Source organism: Silurus meridionalis, chromosome 9 (assembly GCF_014805685.1).
Source record: "Silurus meridionalis isolate SWU-2019-XX chromosome 9, ASM1480568v1, whole genome shotgun sequence".
Lineage (NCBI taxonomy): Eukaryota > Metazoa > Chordata > Actinopteri > Siluriformes > Siluridae > Silurus > Silurus meridionalis.
In genome coordinates, this window is record NC_060892.1 from 9,144,747 (window position 1) to 9,165,758 (window position 21,012).

The 21,012-nt window shown below is 36.5% G+C and overlaps 1 protein-coding gene across 4 annotated transcripts in view; it reads right to left on the bottom strand.

Annotated features, from left to right (window-relative positions):
- arnt2 (aryl-hydrocarbon receptor nuclear translocator 2) overlaps positions 1-9,991 on the bottom strand; it is a 111,564-nt gene extending 101,573 nt beyond the window's left edge. The window contains exon 1 of one of the 4 annotated variants that reach the window (XM_046857776.1): positions 9,439-9,991. In XM_046857776.1, coding sequence (XP_046713732.1) covers positions 9,439-9,469 — 31 coding nt within the window. In that variant the 5' untranslated portion in view covers positions 9,470-9,991. The remainder of the gene's footprint in view (positions 1-9,438) is intronic. The other 3 variants (XM_046857778.1, XM_046857774.1, XM_046857777.1) reach the window with 3 other exon arrangements.
- Between the last annotated feature and the right edge of the window lie 11,021 nt (positions 9,992-21,012).

Sequence of the window (21,012 nt, forward strand, 5' to 3'; positions counted from 1 at the left end):
CGACATTTTTATTATAAGTCCTATAGACTTCAAACTTTTTTTTTCAAACTTTTTTTTTGTAAGTTTTTTCAAACTTTTTTTGTGCCACGAACCAGTTTAATGTCAGACAATATTTTCACAGACCGGTTTAATGTCAGACAATATTTTCACGGACCTGCCTTTAAGGTGGGCGGATAAATACAACAAAATAAAATGTTGTATTTAAAAACAAAAACTGGTATTTTCTAAATTTAATAATAAATGTGAATCCACTGTGTTGTTCTTTCTCTTTTGTTCATTTTGAATTTAGCGCTAATGTATTATGTGTTACTGGCCGGAGCAGACTCTTTAAGAAGGTAGCGGATGTGGGTAAGACGTGACCGACATGCATCAAGAGTGCAGATAATAAATTAAACGAAAATATTGTAAGTTATGTATTCTTTCTGTGCGGCCCGGTACCATTTGACCCAGTTGGCCCAGGGGTTGGGGACCACTGCTATAAACCATTGTTTTTTTACTTTTTGGGGCCATCGACTCAGATCAACAATGGAGATGAAGTTCACGTGTTCATGTCATCAAATATAGTGAGAGGGCAGATGCCGGAAACACCCCGAGTACCATGCGTGCTTCAGTACGGCTACTTTAATAGCCATCTTTTGTCGGTTAATATATACTGTGTTATACAGTGAATAACACTGATTATCACTTCATCATGGCACCTGTTAGTGTGTGAGATATATTAGGTAGCAAGTGAAATTTGTTCTCAGATTTTAACCTGTTAGAAGCAGGAAAATGGGCGAGCATAAGGATTTGCGTGAGATTGACAAAGGCCAAATTTTGTTGGCTAGACGACTGGAGCAGAGCATCTCCAAAACTGCAGCTCTTGTGCTCAGTGGTCCAAGGAAGGTACCGTGGTGAACTGGCAACAGGGTCATGGGAGTCCAGGGCTTATTGATAAATGTTTTATGCCCGGATCTGGTAATTCTGTTCAAATTGCCAGAATTCTGAAAATCATAGAAATTACAGAGCTTTTAGCTGCTTTCAATTAAAAATTACAGTATGATATATTATTAGGGTTTTTATTAAGATGAACATATAAACAATGTCATATAACAGAAATTTCGATAATAGCACAGAATCAATATTGGAACAATCAACAATGGGTAGAATCTGCCTGGCAATACTAAAAAAACATGCAGTAAAAGCCAACTAATATTTGGTGTTCGCTGAACTGCTAACACTCCCTCCAAAAAACAACCACACGATATTGTTTACCATTTATGCATTATTAGGTGAAGCCTCATATATATAATAATATATATAAGTATATAAGTTTTTGCCTGAAATAAACACACTCTCAAAACACTATACACTGCCTTCACTCTCTGATTGCTTAACGCTCTCCACATCCTTCTGACCTTGCCGGGATCCTCAGGTCAAACTCATTAATCCGTCTTGTGAGACTGAAATGTGGCGACGGCTTCCTGTCTACTTTTTATTCACCTCTGCACTAACTGCTCTAGACACCCACCATCCCCATCCCCCTCTCCATTCCTAGAACGATTCCAACAGCGAAAGGCCTTGTTCTGTTCTCCACAGAGCCACCGTGCACCACATGAGCTCCCTCAGGTCTTCTACAGCGGATCAGGGTCATTGTTTATGCGTAGTCAAATGTGAACTCTGGCGGGAAACGTGATGGTATTCCCAACAAAATTAAAATGCATGGTTCTCTCTGTCTCAGTTGTCTGTGAATCGCTAATGATCACAGCTTGATTATTAAACAAAAACTGCTTCGGGACTCGTGCGTCAGAGCTGATTGCCAGCATCGCCCCACCCCCAACAGACCACCAGTCAAATGACAAAGCATAGCATGAACATGCTACAAAAAACAATAGCAACATCACGGAAATTGTCTCTTCACTAAAAAAATTTCATTCAGCTGTTAACCACTAAAACTATTACCTAAATGGTGCCGTTACACAATGTGTTTGTGTCAAAACCCACTGCAAAACAATGGTGAAATCTGGATGCTTAATGATGTCCTAATGGTCCTTATTGGTACCAGTAGGAAGCACCATGTGATCTTAAAATTGCCAGAGGTTTTCTATTTGTCCTTGTGATCCAGACATAACATGCCGCCTAAAGTAGGCAACAAATTACAAGTCGAAGCCCACAGATGCTATTCCGATTTCCATTAAAACCAACACAATTTCCATTATAACCAATAAAGCCATAACAAATTCTATTAAGAGGTTTTTATCGTTTAGTTTTTTCAGCAGGGAAGTTTCAAGGTGTTTCCACATTAGGCAAAATTGCTCCAGTGCCCAGTTTTAATTGTAAGAATCAAAGTGAACAGAATCAGTTTCTCGTTTGGTATACATCTTTATCTATTCCAACTTCTATATTGTTTACTTAATCATACCAAATCCATTTGCACAACAGACTCAGACAAAGCCTGCTTACAGCCAATAAAGGGGCATCCAAACATTAGTACATCTGAACATCATAAAAATGGACCTTGTTTGGTAAATGGGAAGAATTGAATTTCCCCATCAACCTTTTATCCACAGCCGAACTTCTTCGTTCTAATTGCCGTAAATACTCCTGGAGAAGTTGAGATGTTTAGTGAGGGTTTTTTTGCATGCTTAATAAGTTCGTTCCACTTAATTACAGCTTGCTGTTTTAACCAGAACAACCCCGCCTCATTCGGTTTTACGACCGGCTTTTTTTTAAAAAGAACTGGCTTCACAAGATATTCATTAAAAAGCGGTATCTGAGCATACTACATATTTGGGAAAGACCCTGATCCTGTCCGTGATCCCAGTATATTATATATGTATATTCCTCACTGAACTCGAAAAAAATGTCAGACTCTAGATTTTTTTCTGGGTTACAATTATACACTATTGTTTCTTGTATCCCTGAGACGTCACAAATACTTTTCAGGGCTTGTGTAATTGGAATTGTAAAGGAAGAAATCTATTTAACTGTTTCCCATTTTTGGTAAATCCCATTCCAAATGATGCATTTTCTTCATTTCTCTTAACAGCGGTTACTTGTGGACATTAATTCATTAATTAAGAACTCTTTTCAAACACACACAGGCCTCCGGGTAAAGAGTGCAAATCCCGGGACGCCCCGGCCTTTTGTTTATAACGTTACACACAGCCAAGCTTTCTCCGAAAGAAAGCTGCAGACAGTCGGCAAACAGAAGCTAATCAATAATATCTATAATCTCAAACCACAGTCTTGGTGAAATGTTTACACCGGGAAAGCACATGCTTAATGTTTGAGAATGTGAGTGCTGAGGTCTCTGGATTGCTCAAGCCAAGCCTGACGTGAGCTGGCTGACTTTTAAACACAGTGTCCTTCAGTCCCCCAGTTGACGTCTGACTCCACGCAGAATGCTCCTGCGCATTCCTAATCGCGCTCGCTGGCTCAGGGCCTCAGCCAGGTGCTAATAAGGCTTGCATTCTTTATTCATCCCGCGTCATTTGCATTTCCAATGAGTCGGTGCGGGAAAAACTCACCGCGTTAATGGGTTCAGCGAAATGGCTAAAACAGAGGACGCTTTCTCATCACGTTTTCTTCCCCAACCCACGCTTTTTTTCCCCCTTAATATAATCGTAAATAAAAAATGCAATCCGAGTTTCATGATAGACGTTATTCATTTTCCTTGCCCAAAGAACACTTGCAAATTTTGCAGAAATATCATGCGACTTCAATGATCATTTCTTCACTGCTCTTAAAGGAGAAAAATTACTAATTAAAGGCAAACTTATCATTCAGAATAACAAGCCAGGTTGTACTTCCAAAAACATCAAATGAAAACACATTTTACGGTTTAAATATTTGTAAAACATATTCTGAAATATGAAAAAATTCCATTGCGTGTATAAAACTAAAATTCATTTTCACACATCGCTGACCTTTCGTTTCTGCCAAGTTCCAATACACCACCTGCTACATAATACAAGATAGAAGGTTGTAAAAGACATGCTGTTAGCTGCTTCTACTCTTATTGATTTGCCTTTTCCTGTATTTTCAAATGTTTTTTATACAATGCCATATATGTTGGGCTATTTTTATGGTTTGAAAAATAAAAATCAACCACATTTCTGACTGAATAATGAAAGGATTTTTTTATTTATGTTTTCAGCCCTACACCCACACACACCCACAAAACACATTTCTATTGACTGCAGAACAAAATCAAACCAAACTGAATAGCAAAGCCATTAAAGTGACTGGCATTTATCTCATTTATACAACTGAGCGATTGAGGGTTAAGGGCTTTACTCGGGGTGGTGCTGGGATTTGAGCTCAGGACATTTCTAAAGTCCAAAACCGTAATCACTGAGCCACTACTTCAGACTACTTCTCTACTTCTTTTTCTTCTTCTTCAGACTTCTACTTGAAATGTACATTCAAAAATGAATACCTCTGGCTGGACTACTTCTCTGGCACAGCTACTTCTGCTCCATCTCCTGTAAAACTCTCTTTTTTATTTTTTATTTTGGAAATAAGTCGATCGGAGAAAAAAAAAGCCTTCAACATGATCGATATAACAGAAATGTGCCATGGTGAAGAAGCACTTTAATCCGTGTGCGGGTGTTTAATTTTCTGCTTGATGTGCTCCTTATGCTTACCAGTCAGCCTACAATTATTGACTTGGCCTCAGGAAATAGGGATCCATCTCTACAAAAAAAACACTTTTAATAAATGATTAGATCTTTGGAAGACTCACGTCACTATAAGGGGTCTACAGCACGTAGCAAGACTTAGAGAAAAGCTTAAAGACTTTTTTTTTTCGTGTCACTACCTATATCTGTTATAATAACCATTGTTAAAAATGTTATACGAATGAAATTTCATTGAATTAAAGCAATATCTGGTTCTTCTCATAACTGGTACAACAAGGTTGTAGGCACACACTTGTATAGAATGCCTTTAGGTGTTTAAGAATTAAAATTACCCTTCACTTAAACTAGGAGACCCAAACCTCTTAAAGCATGACAATGCCCCTTTGCACAAAGCCAGCTCCATGAAGATATGCTTTACATGGGTTAAAGTGGAAGATCTTGAGTGCCCTACTATAAACCTCTGAACCGAAACCCTATTGAACAACTTTTTCAATTAATTGGAACGCTGACTGCATCCCAGGCCACAAATCTCCACAAAACTTAGTGGACCATCTTCTCAGAGGATTGGAGGATATTATAACAGCATATTGAGACTAAATCTAGAATGGGCTACACGAATCTTTTGGTCAGGTGTCCACAAACTTTTGTCCATATTGTGTATGTCCAACTGAAAAATATCAACATATATTGTAATTAACATGTTTGTATTGTGTGCATAGAATTCAATAAATACAATTTGAATAAAGATTTGCATCCTCTCGTCTGGGTTTGTTTCTGTTCATCACCCCATTTATATATATTTTTTATTATTTGTTCAAACTTTTTTTTTTAGACATAAAAAGAGCATTCACAGAGAAGACTCATTACACGAACACAGCAAGATGCCAAGCAAAGAATAAACGAATTAGGATTCAGAATTGGATAACCGTGTCATTGTTGATTGTGAAAGCCGGAGTGAATGCTCCTCAGCATAAATAGCCAACAAGCAGCGGACCTCGTCATTGTCCCGGGTCAACACACGGCTCAAGCTGATTAGCCTGAACGCAATAAAAACCTGGCTGACCAGACGCGAACAGACAGCTCCGGAATGCTCAGCACTTCTGTATTTGTCTTGGATTGCATTTATGTTTGAAACAATCAACACACCAATTAAAGAGTTGTCACACTTTGGTACTTTTTTTTATTTTCAGACCCGGAGCTGTTCATCAAGAGATTGTTCAACTGTAAAAGCTGTTTGAAATCCAGGTGCAATGCAGGGAACCAATTTCTCAACTCAATAAAAATGGTGACCTGGGGTTTGCTTTAAGGACTGGGGATGAGTAAAAGGCTTTATGATGGTGTATAATGTCGTGGTCTACAGATGAAATTAAAAGATCAAAAACGCAAGTGAATACAAGCCAAAAACAATCATTCCGATACACATTTTATAGCTGTATCATATCTCCTGATCATCTTGTAGATCACATATTGGTATTTATTAGACACATCCAAATATCAATGTTTCTACAATCGGTTCTTCAGTTTGATGACTTAATAACATACACAAACACACTACATACATAGTGAAAAATATTATGTCATGGTTTTAATGTTTAACAGCTGGCTGTTTGCAATGTTACTTGTAGTGGAAACCATGAGAATATAATGGTTTCTACTGTTTTTTTTTTTTTTTAAGGAGAACTATTGATCTGTTTTGGATCCTACAGTTGTTATATCACTACCAGATCTTTTAGACTAAAATAGTTCTGGCCTCCACAGACGCCTCCATGATCGTGACTATTGTGACATACACAAAGCTTACAGCTTGAATAAGTCAGACGTGCAATCCATGTAAAAGAAGAGGAATTTGTATTTCATTCCATCACAGTTATCTCTCGATCTGCTTCCATCCGAATAAAATAAAAACACACGAATGAAACACCACAGTCTAGCAAGCGAACTTTACTTCAGATTCTCACACATTCTCTCCGATTCATATTCATACACTGTGAGCTGAATCAGGTGCGTTCATGTGTTAGCTACATTTCGGCCAATAGTGACTCCTTTCTTTACAAAATCAGACGTGAGGCTCTTTGCCACCACACAACAACTTACCCAAGAAAGCAGCCCCAAATACAATCATTATTCCTGAACAACTAGCTAAAGGAATCAAGGAAGGATTTAGTGAGGAGAAATCATTTGTTAAACTTGTATGTTTTACCCAAGTTATACTTCTAAACACAAATCAAAATTTTCCTTAATATGCCGTGCATTGCAATCCATACAGATTACTGCTCTGTGAACATATTTACATTTCTTCATTTGGCAGGCTTACAACTGGGGCAGATTCCAAGCCAAGAGCGGATCTTAGCAGTTGACGGTTTGCTCAAAGGCCTAGCAGTGGTCCTTTGGGTGCGATGGGTTTTGATCTTGACACTGTATTTATAGATATAAACTGTTCCCAAACTGTTTGGTCAGAAGGTGTTGATTTAATTTCTTTCAACAGCATCACATCTGACAATTGTTAGGGCTATAATTCTATTCACGGGTTTATATTATCCTGCTTGCTTTAATGTTTTCCCCTTTACACTCCACATAACCTAAGCCTAATCGTATGCAGATTAAAAAACGAGGTTTGTAAGAAAGTAAAAGGTTTCAGCATTGATATGGTGACACTTTCTTTAAAGGGAGTGTTTATGTATATTGTTGGAAAGAGTCTCCAAGGTCTGTTAAAGAGGCAATACTGATTCCTTAAACTTTTCTCCATTGGGAAGTCCTTTGAGCTTCAGGTATTCATTTGGAGACAGAAAAGAGATAAATACCAATTGGGGACTGTTTTTCATAGCTACAAGAAGAAGAGTGTAAGAGAAACATCATAATAATTGTTTAAAAAAACTATAATCACTAGCAATTGCCATTGCAATTTTTGGTGATATTTAGCTTCTCATGACCCAGAGTCCAGTGAAAAATCCATCATGTTCAACCTAATTTCTACACACATCTTCATACAAGTGCTGGCAAACACATCAACATAATATCAAAAGCTTTTATCGATTCATTTATCTTCGAAGTGTCCTTCCCAGTGTTGTCCTGTCCTCAGTGGTCCAGAAAAAGCAACGCTCTGACTGAGACAGGAATACATTTTGATTTGGTTGCAATAAACCATGTGCACATGGAGATGCACACAGATGAGTTTTAGTTGGAAGAAAAAAAAATGTGTGCATGGAAAACGTGACACAGGAACTTGAGCTTAGGAACAACTAAACCATCTCTACTTTGCTCATCTATCACTCATATCAGCTGATCTACATTTTATACTGTTTCTTAAAAATTTTATTTGAATTTTTTTCATTGCATATATGCATTGTTAAACACATACTCAATGAAACAGCTAATGACCTTACCAGTATCCTATCCTCTGTGAAGATCGTAACCATTTCAAACCACACCTTTTCCTTGAACATCAATATTATACTCGTTCTAATTAGCCTAGCTTTTCAACTAGTAAAATCAGATCTGACCTAACTACTGTGCATACCCTTTATTTTTTGCAATTAATGTAGAAATTAAATTCCTGGAACCTGAAATCCTTGAATTTACACTCAAAACCCTCCTGTCCCCTGTTATAAAGTTATTACACAGGCACAGAAGAACAGACCTTCTTCATTAGAAGATATTTAATTAAAGCCTAGAGATGCTTGGATATGGGAAGGGGAAGCTCAGTGGTTAAGGCTCTGGGTTACTGATCAGAAGGTAAGGGGTTCAACCCCACTATTTCCAAGTTGCCACTATTGGGCCCTTTAGCAAGGCCCTCACACCTCTTTGCTCCAGAGGTGCTGTATCATTGCTGATCCTGCGTTCCGACCCCAGCTTCCTAACATTGATGGGATATGTGAGGAAAAAATTTCACTTGCCAGATTGTAGTTAGTAATACTAGTAGTACTAGTAGATAGTAGTTAACTAATCATTTTTTATAGGAATTATAAGAAACAAACATATAGGCCTAAACAAATACATTCATTAATACACTTTTATAACTTTATAACCGCTTTATCTCTGTAAAGCTGTGTTGAGCGTTAAGACAATTCCTATTGTTAAAAGCACTACACAAATAAAAAATACCTGAATTAAATTAGATTTATCATACATGGGCCTTGTGATGGTCAGTAAAAATACAAAGCAGACAGATCATAGTCTGATATCAAATTCCTTTATCATTTGATGAAGTGTATTAGTCATGAAGGGAAATTTGTAGCTATCCAGCCCCAATCTGGCAACCCGTGTTCCTCCGGTTGAGCCCTGGTGCGCGTTACATGGAGCTTCTCTGTGTTCGATGCAATCAACAGGCAAAACAAGGAGGAAACCATTGACATTTGTGGTTCTGAACCCGAGGTTTAGGGACGGTATAAGGGACTCTATAAGCGGAAAACTGAGAGATGGAAGCTGAAGTTTGGTTGCACTCATACTAAGAGAGACGGAATGAAAAATCCCAGCACGTAGCGCCTCGCGTGCAAATCAATTCAGCATCTCATTTGCATTTGGGAGAATAAAGCAGATCCGTGCTGCAGTGTGTGTTACAAAGCTCCGGGATAACGGGATCGCAGGTTTCAGACACACCGATGCTGATAATAAGACAGAGAGAAAGCACGCATTTGCAGGCTGAGAGATCCGCGCAGGAAGGCTGCGTGGGGGGAAGGGGGGGAGGACGGATGCAGGCGCTCACAGCCGCAGCTTCTCCTTCTTTTGTTTACAAAACACGTTTAAATGCCGAGCTGGACTCTGATCTCACCTGCCGCAAAGCTTCCCGAACAAACAAGACACCAGAATTGGGACTTACCGGACGGATTGACGGCGGCGGGTGTTGCCATGATGTCGCCTCGGTGCGAGAAAAAAAAACAAAAAATTACACGACACCAGTGATGGGCGAATCGCGAGCGAATCGCTTTCTGTCCGGACGACTCGACATATGCGAGTCGATTCACCCCGAACCGACTCCCTTACACGAAGGAGCCGAATAAAACTGGCTAGTCTTTGTTATAACTTAATAATTAAAACTCTGCACAACAGTAACCGTGCACTTTACAAGGAGAGACAACAACATCTCACTACATATTTAATCTTCACCTCTCTAACATCTATTACTATCATTATTAAACACATACTGTACATTAAATAGAATTGAGTAAAACAATTAAACCGAATAGAGAAAAACAAAATAGAACGGAATACAGTGGAATGGAGCAGAACAAAATACAATAGAATAGAATAAAACCGAGTCAAGAAGAATTAAATAATATCTTTTATTAGTCATATATACATTACCGCATTGTAAAATTATTTTTTCGTATTTTCCAGCTTGTTCAGAAGCTGTGGTCAGAGCCCAGGGTCAGTCATGATACAGCCCCTCTGGAGGGCCCAACAGTGGAAACCCTTTTCCTGATCTCCCAATCAAGAACCCTGAGCATCAGTGCAGTGCTAAATAAATAAATATATAAAATTGTTTATACACACATATATATATATATATATATATATATATATATATATATATATATATATATATATATATATATAAACAAAATTTTTGCCAGGATTCTCCGGGATACATTTCGAAGCAATTGTTTTTAGAGTGGTGCAGGAGTCGCACGTGTCCTGGATTCTCTTTATGAACGTCTTGCCATTATCACTATTTGTGTATTTATATATATCCATGCTCTATCCATGCTTACCAAACCCATACAAACCCAGCACCAGGTATTGCCATGTAATAGTATTTGGAAAGTGTAGTATTGTGTGCTTGATGAAATTAACAACACTGGTATAGTGAAACTAATAGGTAACCGATCTCTCTCAGGATTAGGAATGCAAGGCAGTGCCTCTAATGTGTAAATGTACATGTCTTATGTACATGTCTTTGGATATTCATCTCTGAATTTGTTTTTTAACACAAAGCCTACAAGAGAAGACGTTGCTGCTGTTTATAACTCTATACTATCAGAATATTCAAGCTCTGACATTTCCTCTACTTCATCTATCTCATTTAGAAGGTACACAAAACTGCTTTGCAATCAAACTCACAGTTTTTGTTGTTGTTGTTGTTGTTTGTTTCTTTCTTTTTTTTGTACCTGCTCACGCAATTTTGCAGTGAATTTTATTTGGCTGTTTCACAAAAGTGAAAACAGCAAGAGTCTGACCAGGGCGATACTAAGGATGAGCAGATAAACAATGAATGCATCACACAATAACGAATGCAGATGTTCTTTGTCTATAAAGTTTATAAATAATTAGTATGAGAGTAAAATCCTTCTGCTCATGTGACTTTTTAATGATTAATATCTAGCAGGATGCATGTCCCAATGCACATCAACTTATCACCAACAATCTGTCTGTATATTTGTTTAGAACACGTTCAATCTGAAAAAATGTTTGACAAATCCATCTGTCAGTACAATAACAGGAGAGATTACAGACATTTGATTTAATTGTTCTGAATTAATAATGCTATGAAAAGATTGCACTTTTTGTCAGATATTTATTACCAATCTACCAAAACATGTACATTTACTTTGAAATAAGACTTTTGTTAAGTATTTAAAATAAGTTTTTACATGACAGACTATTAAGTGTAAAGGCTTTGTGTTATAGCACTCTATAAAATATTATTCTGATGAATCGAAATACTGAAGTTGGTGATAGAAGCAATGGTGATATTGGTAACTCCTTTTGTGATATATTGAATAAACTTCTTTTCATAGGAAACTTTTTAACAATTATAGCTTTTTAATTAATTTTTGTAAATTGGATGCAAATCTTTAAATGAACACATTAATATAAACATATAAGTGCTTCTGTTATAAAAGATTTATCAGCACTTTCTGATCAATCAGAATAATGTATTATTCAGTGCTGTGGCTTAATCATATTTAATACTGCCTTACTGGTGTCATTTGATACACAATTATGTCTGTTCTAACGATTTAAATGTAATGAATACATCCTAGGGATATATGAAGAAAAAACCTGAGCTGGTACTTCACAAAGAGCACACACATATCATGTGCATAAGAATAAAATAACACTGAGTGCAGTTATTAGTATTAAAAAACAAAAGTGAGAAGCTCTTTAGGCTTCTTTTGTACAGCTTAAACAAGTCAAGTGTGAAAATGATCTAGTGTTATAAGGCCAAGGACATAAGATCAAAGCCTAATTTAAGCAGTATTTCCTCTGAGCAATCTTTTTTAACCTGCTGCCATAAACCAATCAAACACATCTCCACAAATAGACCCTTATTAAGGTCATTATCCAGAATCCTCTTTCTTTCAATCTCTGTTTTTAATTAAGTTTAACAGACCGTCTACTTTTTTTTTTTTTGGCCACATCAAGGTGGTGCAGCCAAAAAATCCTTGAATGTATATAGTTGAAATGTTTCTCTGACCAAGCCACCCACAACAACCCTCCAAAGAGTAAATACTGTGTGCTTATTACATACACTGCTGTTTGTTCCAAGGCTGCGGTAAAGATCATTAAACTGAAATAACTCAAAGCTTTAGATTTCTCATTCTGACCTGTGGGTGACACTCATCATTTAGACTTTTATAGTAAAATAAGCTGGGCTTTTGCATTTTTCACACCAATAAAAGCTATAAGTGTTTTATTGTTGGTAAATTGGTCATATAGCTTGACACGCCAGAAACAGGACAAGCCGACTGCAGGCTGGAGTCCAGACAATCCTGATGATCCAGACAAAAATGTGTAATATGTTCTTTATGTTCTATCCTTTATTTGTTCACCACTTTGGACTTGTCTTTTAAGACTTTCTACACTAAACAGCATTGGTCTTGACTGATCCACTACAGTTACGATAAGGGTAAAAGTGTATAACAGAGTTGCACTAGTCAGTAAACAGTAATTTACATTCACTTATCCCTGCTGTTTCAAAGACAACTAGTTGATCAGGGATTGGGGAGACAGATCACAGAAATAAAGGCAAGCAGTTGGTTGAGAAAGCATGCAAAATTACATTGTTGTTCTAAAAGAATTTTTGAATTGGTGGACTAACTCTATAGACAATATTTTCCATAGATGTGCACATTGTCATTGTGTTAAGAAATGTAAGAAGTTTTTGGGTTTTTGTTTTTTTTTACTTTCATTTATTTTAAAGAATGAACATGTGTGTAATTGTCTAAAGAAATTCCTCCTTGTAGTTTTTTTGTATAAAAGTCACTAACACTCAGTGGATCCAGATTTGTTGAGGCTGGTGTTGAACATAATGGTTGAACTTCTGGGTCATTAACAACCTAGAAAAAACATCCTTGATTCTGCTGTAGAAAGCATATCCAATGCAGTGGTTAAAGTATTAGAGTACTGCTGGGAAGGCTGTGAGTTCAAACTATCATGTTAAGCAAGGCTGTTAACCCAACAATGAAAAATTTACCCTTTCTTGTATGATATAGAGGGAGATCCCTGGTGGTCTAGTGGTTAGGATGCGGCGCTCTCACTGCTGCGGCCCGGGTTTGAGCCCCGGTCAGGGAACCAACCCCAGCCATTAGAGTTACACAAGCTAGTGCACTCTTAGTGCCGGTCCCAAGCCCAGACAAATGGGGAGGGTTGCGTTAGGAAGGGCATCCAACGTAAAAAACATGTGCCAAATCAAACATGCAGATGATCCGCTGTGTCGACCCCTAATGGGAGAAGCCGAAAGAAAGTTTTGTATGATATTGTGGACTTTGTTGACAGACAGCTTCTATGCTGCTTGCTTTCAGTTCCAGACTCAACTATTGCAGCCGAGCAACAAGCTTTTCCATATAAGTGCATTGAATTAGTCCTTTAATAGTGCAGTATGATCAGCATTTAACTGCATTAATAGAATAACATCAGACAGCAATTTCCTCAGTCAACGCAAAACACACTGCCCACTGGCATGAGCCACTAATTAGAGCCTGAGTCAGTCAAATTGCTTCTGTGGTCAAGTGTTAGATTAAGTAAATTTTTCTTGTAGTTGAGTACAAAATACTAATATTATTCATACTAAAATATGATTCCAGTAAAATTACTCCTTTCACATTTCTACTTGAATTGAAGTACAAAAATACCTCTTTTGAATGTACTTAATTTTAACAAAAATAAAAGTACTGATCAATATGAAATGCAATATATGTAAAGAAAAAAAAATAAGTATTAGGACACCTGACATTTCCAGCCATGTGTGATTTTTCCACAAATTGTTACCACAAAGTTGAATAGGATGCTTTTGGATGTGAGGGTTTTTTTTGTTTGAATTTTTTCTTCACTTGAACTAGGAGACCCAAACCTGTTCCAGCATAACAATTTCTCACAAGAGTTTCCGCAATGTAAATTAAGGAACTTCTTACTGTGTGCCTGTAACAATAGAAAACTCTTACCTGAAATTGTATGATTTGCAGAAGAATGTAACACTTAACTGCATACATTCTAAAAATATACACTATTTGGACTAAAGTTTTTGGACACCTGACCACCAGATTCATGTTCTTTTTGACCATCCCATTCTACATTTAGTGTCCATTTGCTGTTATAATTAACCACCATCTTCTGGGAAGATGTTCCAGTAGTTTATAGTGAGGAAGCCTGACTGCACCCCAGAGGAGTTCCAAATCATTCCAATGGTGTGTAATAGGGTTGAGGTCAGAACTCCATTCCAAAAGAATCTGAGAGGTTATGGTTATAGCATTGTGTCTTATCTTGTAAAGCAATTTATGTTTTCACTTCAAAATAGTGCAGCATGATGTAAATTGTGAAATGGAGAGTTACAAGTAAGATATAAGACTTTAAAATGTAGTAAGGTTTTACAATATAAATATACTTAATACTCTACTGAAGTAAAGATAAAGTACAAACAAAAGTAAACTGACATACAATGAAAAAAGTATTAGTTGAAAGAAAATTGACTGTTTGATTAGTCACCTACTTTTTTTTATTCCTAGTTGACTAAGAGATAAACTATCTATTTTTATTAAAGTATACCTTTATCCTGTGATATACAATAATGACTGATGACTAATACAATTAGATGCCTTTACTGTACATTGCTCACTGGATCACACACCCCTTTAGACTGCACCACATTAGCGCAACTGACATTATTTTTGTATTTGGTATATGTTTTTTTTGTTTGACATGTGAGACGGTTGTTATCTATGACTCTGGCCTCTGTGTTAAACCTCACACTGATAACTAAAACAGCATCTTAGAAATGTTGTATCTGCATGTTTTCTCCGAGATAATTGTAATGCATTGCTCACTGGCTAAAGACAAATTACACTCTGTACAGAATGCTGTGTCTTTCCTCAAACATGGAAGAATGAGCACATTGCTGCAGTGCTGGATTCCTGGTCAATATAGAAAATTATTTATAGACCTTTTTTTTTTATATAAATTGATTGTGGAACTTGAATTCATTTCTGAACAAACACACAACACTAACACCAAAGTGCTTTTAATGTATTCGTTCTCAAACCATGCAACTCCATATAAGTATTTTCTCTTTTTGCTTCAGTTTTTCTGTAGGTTAATGTATATAAATAATAATTAATTTAAAAGTTTATAAAAAATATATATATATATATATATCATTAAAAAGAAAAATGCTACTTGATCTCAATTACATATTATTTATTATTTGATTATTTATTATATTATTGTACTTGATTTATATTATTTCTTTTTTTTTTTTCCTTTCTAGTTTTACATTCGCTTTTTCCTTTTATGCTGGCATTTATTTGCCATTGAACAATAATTTAAATGACTTCCTCCTCTTCTACTTTTTCTTCCTATTCTTCTTTTTATTCTTATTATTGTGAGATTTAGTATTCTTTAGTGGCACAAGTCAGCACAATGGAAATAACCTCATGCTCTTCATTCACTGTTAGCCACATTAGCATATACATTCAGGCTTTTTCTATTAACACATCCATTCCCTTTGTCATGGTTCTTACAGTGCAGTTAGTCTGTCATTGAATTCAAATATTAATCAGTCCTCTAGAGAACAACTTTAAAGTCTGGAGGTTTATGGTCCAGTTTTGAACTTCTGCTGTTCTGCAGTTTTTATTTTACCCCAGTTTTCTTTCTACATACTTTCAGAAAAGCAGCAGCACCTGAGTGTCCTAAATGCAAGAAAGTAATGTGTTGATTTTAGGTTAGATTGTATAAGTGAAACCTTGTATGAGTAGGACCATTACTCAGATCATAGATCTGGACACAGGTTTCAATACAAGTTTTCTGTAAAGGAAGTAGGACAATAGAAATATTTAAATTCTCATTTATATTCGAGTAACAAAAGAAAAGATGCTAAAAAGCTAATCATCTGAGCCATGCTTGACAAAATATACAGCTGTGCTTACACTAGCTAAGACTGCTCTACAACATGACAATTACAAAATAATTGTTATGAATTAAGCATATTAGATGCATGAAATGGACTTTACAACCCCTGTAATCAAATTCCAACCAGAAATGTGCATGCAGAGAGATTATATACACACTAGAACGTCAAAAATGGTTAGGTACATTTATGGCATTTTGGAGACACCCTTATTGAGAGCAGCTTACTACTGAACAGTTGATGCTCAAGAACCTATCAGTGGTAGCGCTGGGATTGGAACTCATGACCTTCCAATCCAAGGTCCAATGCCTTTACCCTTGTGCTAACATTTCTACTGGTTGTCAGTATTTGCCAGTATTGTCCATGTCTACCTTTAATAAAATTCAAATACAACCTGAAAGATTTCATAATGTACAATCTTTTTTCCATTAAAAGTTTTTAGAAACGTGTCTGGGTTTGTTCTTTTTGGAATCAGTTTCCTACACCACACAAAGTGCCATTTAACTGGCACCAATAGAAAATTAGCCCTACTTCATTACAACGTAAAGAGAGCAATGCAGCAGATAAACTAATTATTTTCTCGCTATCAGTTGCATCGTGCTCATCACAAGCATGGCTTGCTAGCTAAGCTGAGCTGCATCACTTTTCTGCATTGCAATGAAATTTGAGTGCAGTGTTTGCTTCCTTATCTATTCTAATTTGGATTTCTTATCTAATATGACATTAAATGATGGTGAAAAATGTTTTTCAGGAGCTAACAGCAAAATGTGAATCTATTGATCTACCGTATTTATCGGACTATAAGCCTCTACCTTTTTCCCACGTTTTGAACCCCACGGCTTAAACAACGAAGCGGGAGAGAAATAGTTGTGAAAGGAAGAAGGAAGACAGTGAACAATGACTTTCTTGGTCGGCTACTGTTTAGATACAAGCCGTTGTAACGCGTTGAGTCTGGGTCATGGGAGAGCTCGCTATCCCTCCAGTTGCAACAGAAATCATATAAGCACAGACAGGTTTCCAAAACTCATGCTTTTTTATTTTTCTTGGCAACAGCGTTACGGTTTAGTCAAAGAAACTTAGAAATGAGCATCAGAAAATAATAAGGACATAATCCTCGGCCTTGCACACATGCAGTAATACCGGAAAAATGTGGCGGAGGCTATTCCCAAAATGCCACTGTGCTCTTAAAGAAGCCACAATATATTTCACCCGTTACACCCTGTAACAGACACTGTCTTTTGTTAAAGCCTGTGTAAAGTTCATTAGTTTCAGTGTAGACAGCTTATAGACAGGTGCGGCTTACTTATGTTTAAAATAAAAATCTTTGTAAAATTCAGTGGGTGCGGCTTATATATGGGTGCGCTTAATAGTCCGGAAATTACGGTAGATATTTTGTACATGTAATGGATATATAGGTAAAGGGTCTTTTTATTTGTCACATGTTTAAGCTGGGGTAAGAACACATGGTCAGCCATGATATAGTGCCCCTGGCACACAAATGGTTGAAGGTCTTGCTCAGGGCCCATACTGGTGCCATACTACCCCAACCTTCTCAACAGTAACCCAAAGCCTTAACCACTGAGCTACAGTAACACCTATATAAATATGTTTTTTATGTCTCCTTCTGGATGAAACCTGCAGACACTTGCCATCATTTTAGAGGTCTGGAAATATTTTTGATTATTGAATATTAAATATTTAGTTTACTGAACTCTGACATGCGATATTTGAAAAATGGAAAAAAAAAGGAATTTTTTTTGTTATGAATTATGCTTTGAATGGCAAATGCAACAGTCACACATTTACATGGTTTAATTAAAAATGCCAATCCATAAGTAGACCTATGGACACAGGTCTTTGTTTAAATTGTGGCACAAATCTCTGTATTTACACTATATAACATCTTTCTCTGATCTTGTTTTTTCTGAACACGTTTCCTTACAGACTTGTTGCTTTGGTAACTACTCCAACAGCTTCAAAAAAAACATTTGAACAATCCATTCCAGCTAACTCAGTAATCCATGCACAACCAACCGGCTTTAGACCCATATTTATATCAAATCCACAAAGATTGTTAAGTCAGGCATAACTAACACTGCAAATGCTGTTTTTTTTTTTAATCTTTGAACATTTTCTGTAAAAATCAGGCGAGAATGATAAAAGTTATTTTATTCCATGCAGGTTTTCTGCATTCTGCCTCTTCTGCAGTCTTGGTGTTTTGAAAGCTGGGCTGAAATAAGGCTAGTCATGGTCGAACACATGCACTAATGAATCCCTGATGTTGCACTGGAACCAGAAGAACGTTCAACTTCAACTGTGTGTGTGTGTGTGTGTGTGTGTGTGTGTGTGTATGTATGTGTGTATGTGTGTGTGTGTGTGTGTGTGTGTGCACAATCGGTTATACAGAACACACAAAATATGGACACTGTTATTGGCACTGTCTCTACATTCCAAATTGCAGGAGGCCGCTTGAGTATGCAGAATTATTAAGTAAAGTTTTGTGTTCTCAGGAAACACAGATCTTATTCATTTGGATTTATTTTGGACAGACTTAAAGGAACAATTTAATAATTTCTTTCCAATGGAAATCATTTTTTAAAACATTGCATACTCATGCTCCAAGTGTTATGTATACAGTAATATCTTTATATACACTATTGCTTCACTATAACAAACCATAAAGAAATGTTTTGAAATCATCATAAATTGAAAAAAAAAAATATATATATATCAGCATTAAATGTGTTGTACTGCATAAATATTCACAAAACAGCTAGAGGCTAGTGACAGGATCCTCTACGCACTCAAGCGATTTAGTTTCCTTTGGATTTCAGTGAGAGCTTTTTTTCCTTGTTAGTGCAAAAAATGAACCAACATTAATTACAAGTATTGCAGAGAAATACCAAAAAAAAAAAAAAGAGAGCGAGGAGGTCAATGAAAGTTGGGTTGCTCAGACAGTTTTTCTGCACATTTCTGTGTTCATTTGTCCTTGTTAAAAGGTATATTTACAGTGCGGTGATAGATGGCAGACGATGTAGCACCTGTGCAAACTCAACACAACACAGAAAAGCAAGGTTAGACTGTCACGCTGCCTGTCCTACAGCATAACATTATTAGCATAGCCTCGAATCAGAACACTCCTAAATCTATAACATGCTAGCTAACTAAGTATGCTAAACAAGTGAGGGAAAGACTCTGTTGAGGTGTACAAATTAAAACTGAATATCACCATTATAATAATAATTCTGATAAATTAGCACGTATGAACATGCAACATGTATGTTATAAATGTAATATATACCAAAAACACGCAACATATTTTCCATATAATCCCAAGACCAAGATTCCCAAATCTTTACTGACTTTGGTTTGGTTTGGTTTGATTTAACCCTATTGCTATTATCAGTCCACATCCAGAGGCAATTAAATGCAGCTAGCATCCAGCCAATAAAGCAAATAGCAAAAAAAATTAATGACTAAGTACAGTTATGGCACAATATTTAATATAACACTGTACAAGTAATGGTAGAACAGTATGGTGCATGCCAGGAGTCCGAATGGCAATGGGTTCAATTAAATAAATAAGAATTATGGTTCAGTGGCATAAGGTAGAGGTAACAGCAGGATGCATGCAATTTGGTGCAGTATATATATACAGTGGGAACAGATGTGCACTTGGCAGTAATGTGCATATGGATATATTGAGAAAATAACACATCAAATATAAAAAATTCAGGAATTTCAGTAAGAGAAGCAAATATTTACTTATTTGGTGGATACTTTTAAAAACGCATATTTACATTTATGGCATTTAGCAGATGACCTTGTCCAGAGCGATGTCTTCACTGGTACTCGAGATTACAAACTTAAGGTAAATCAGCCTACAACTCTGTTGAGATGCTTTTTAAAAAAATACAAAATATATGCAAAGAAAATCTGGAAAAGTGTTTATTTAAGCGTTTCAGAAAGCAGTAGGTCTTCACCCGTCGCTTGAAGATAGCCAGGGACTCTGCTGTTCGAACATGTGAAGGGGAAGTTCATTTCACCACCTCCATGCCAGAACAGAGAAGAGCCTTGTGGTATACTTACCTCTTACCTTAAGAGAAGGTGGTACCAGTCGAATTCGAGAAGGTGGTACCAGTTGAGTTTGTGAAAGTGGTACCAGTCAAGTTTGTGAAGGTGGTACCAGTCGAGTTTGTGAAGGTGGCACCAGTAGAGTACCAGTTTAAAAAAATAAAAAGGTCTAGTCTCCAGAAAAAGTATCTAGAGCCTTTATATTAACATTTTAATAGTTTTATAGAGTTTTTAGCTATCTAGAGATATTTTACTCATTCATTTTAAAGAAGCATTATGTATAAATGTAGCAAAGATAATATAATAGTTAATTTTGAAGGAAAGTTCCAAACCGTTTCTTATATTAATATTTCAAACAAATATGTCAATTCACATTTTAGTATAAAGTGAGAAAGATGAGCTGTATATTAATAATGTTTTCATAAGGATGCATGGATGAATGCATGCGCTAATCACATCAGATCATGGTGAAGTATATAAACGAACAGTAACATATCACCAAATATGTCATTAAGCCTTAATTGTTATCTAAATCACACAACCGACTCTTATCACTTTTGTCTACTGGGCATTGCCCTAAAAATGATTTTCTATTGTATTGCGCTATTCTTGTTTCAAAAATCGGTAGCACCAGTAGCTTTTGTATACAGCATTGATCCATTTTAACAAGCAATATAACTATCTCACCACCACTATCAGTATGGACTCTGCTGCAGATAATGGACACGAAAAACTAATTGGATCAGTTAAAAAAAACCCTCGTCGATTCTCAGACGCTTGAAATGATGTGGGTGCAAAACATTAACTCTGACTGTTTGTGAAAAGCACTGCATACTGGCATTGTGTGTTGAAGGGTAAATATCAATTTACTGTATATATTGTTGGCGTAGTGCAATATATACAATTCAAACATTGAAGAGTAAGACAGTATTAGAAGAAAATATATGGAGATCCAAATATCAAGAAAGAGTACTTGGT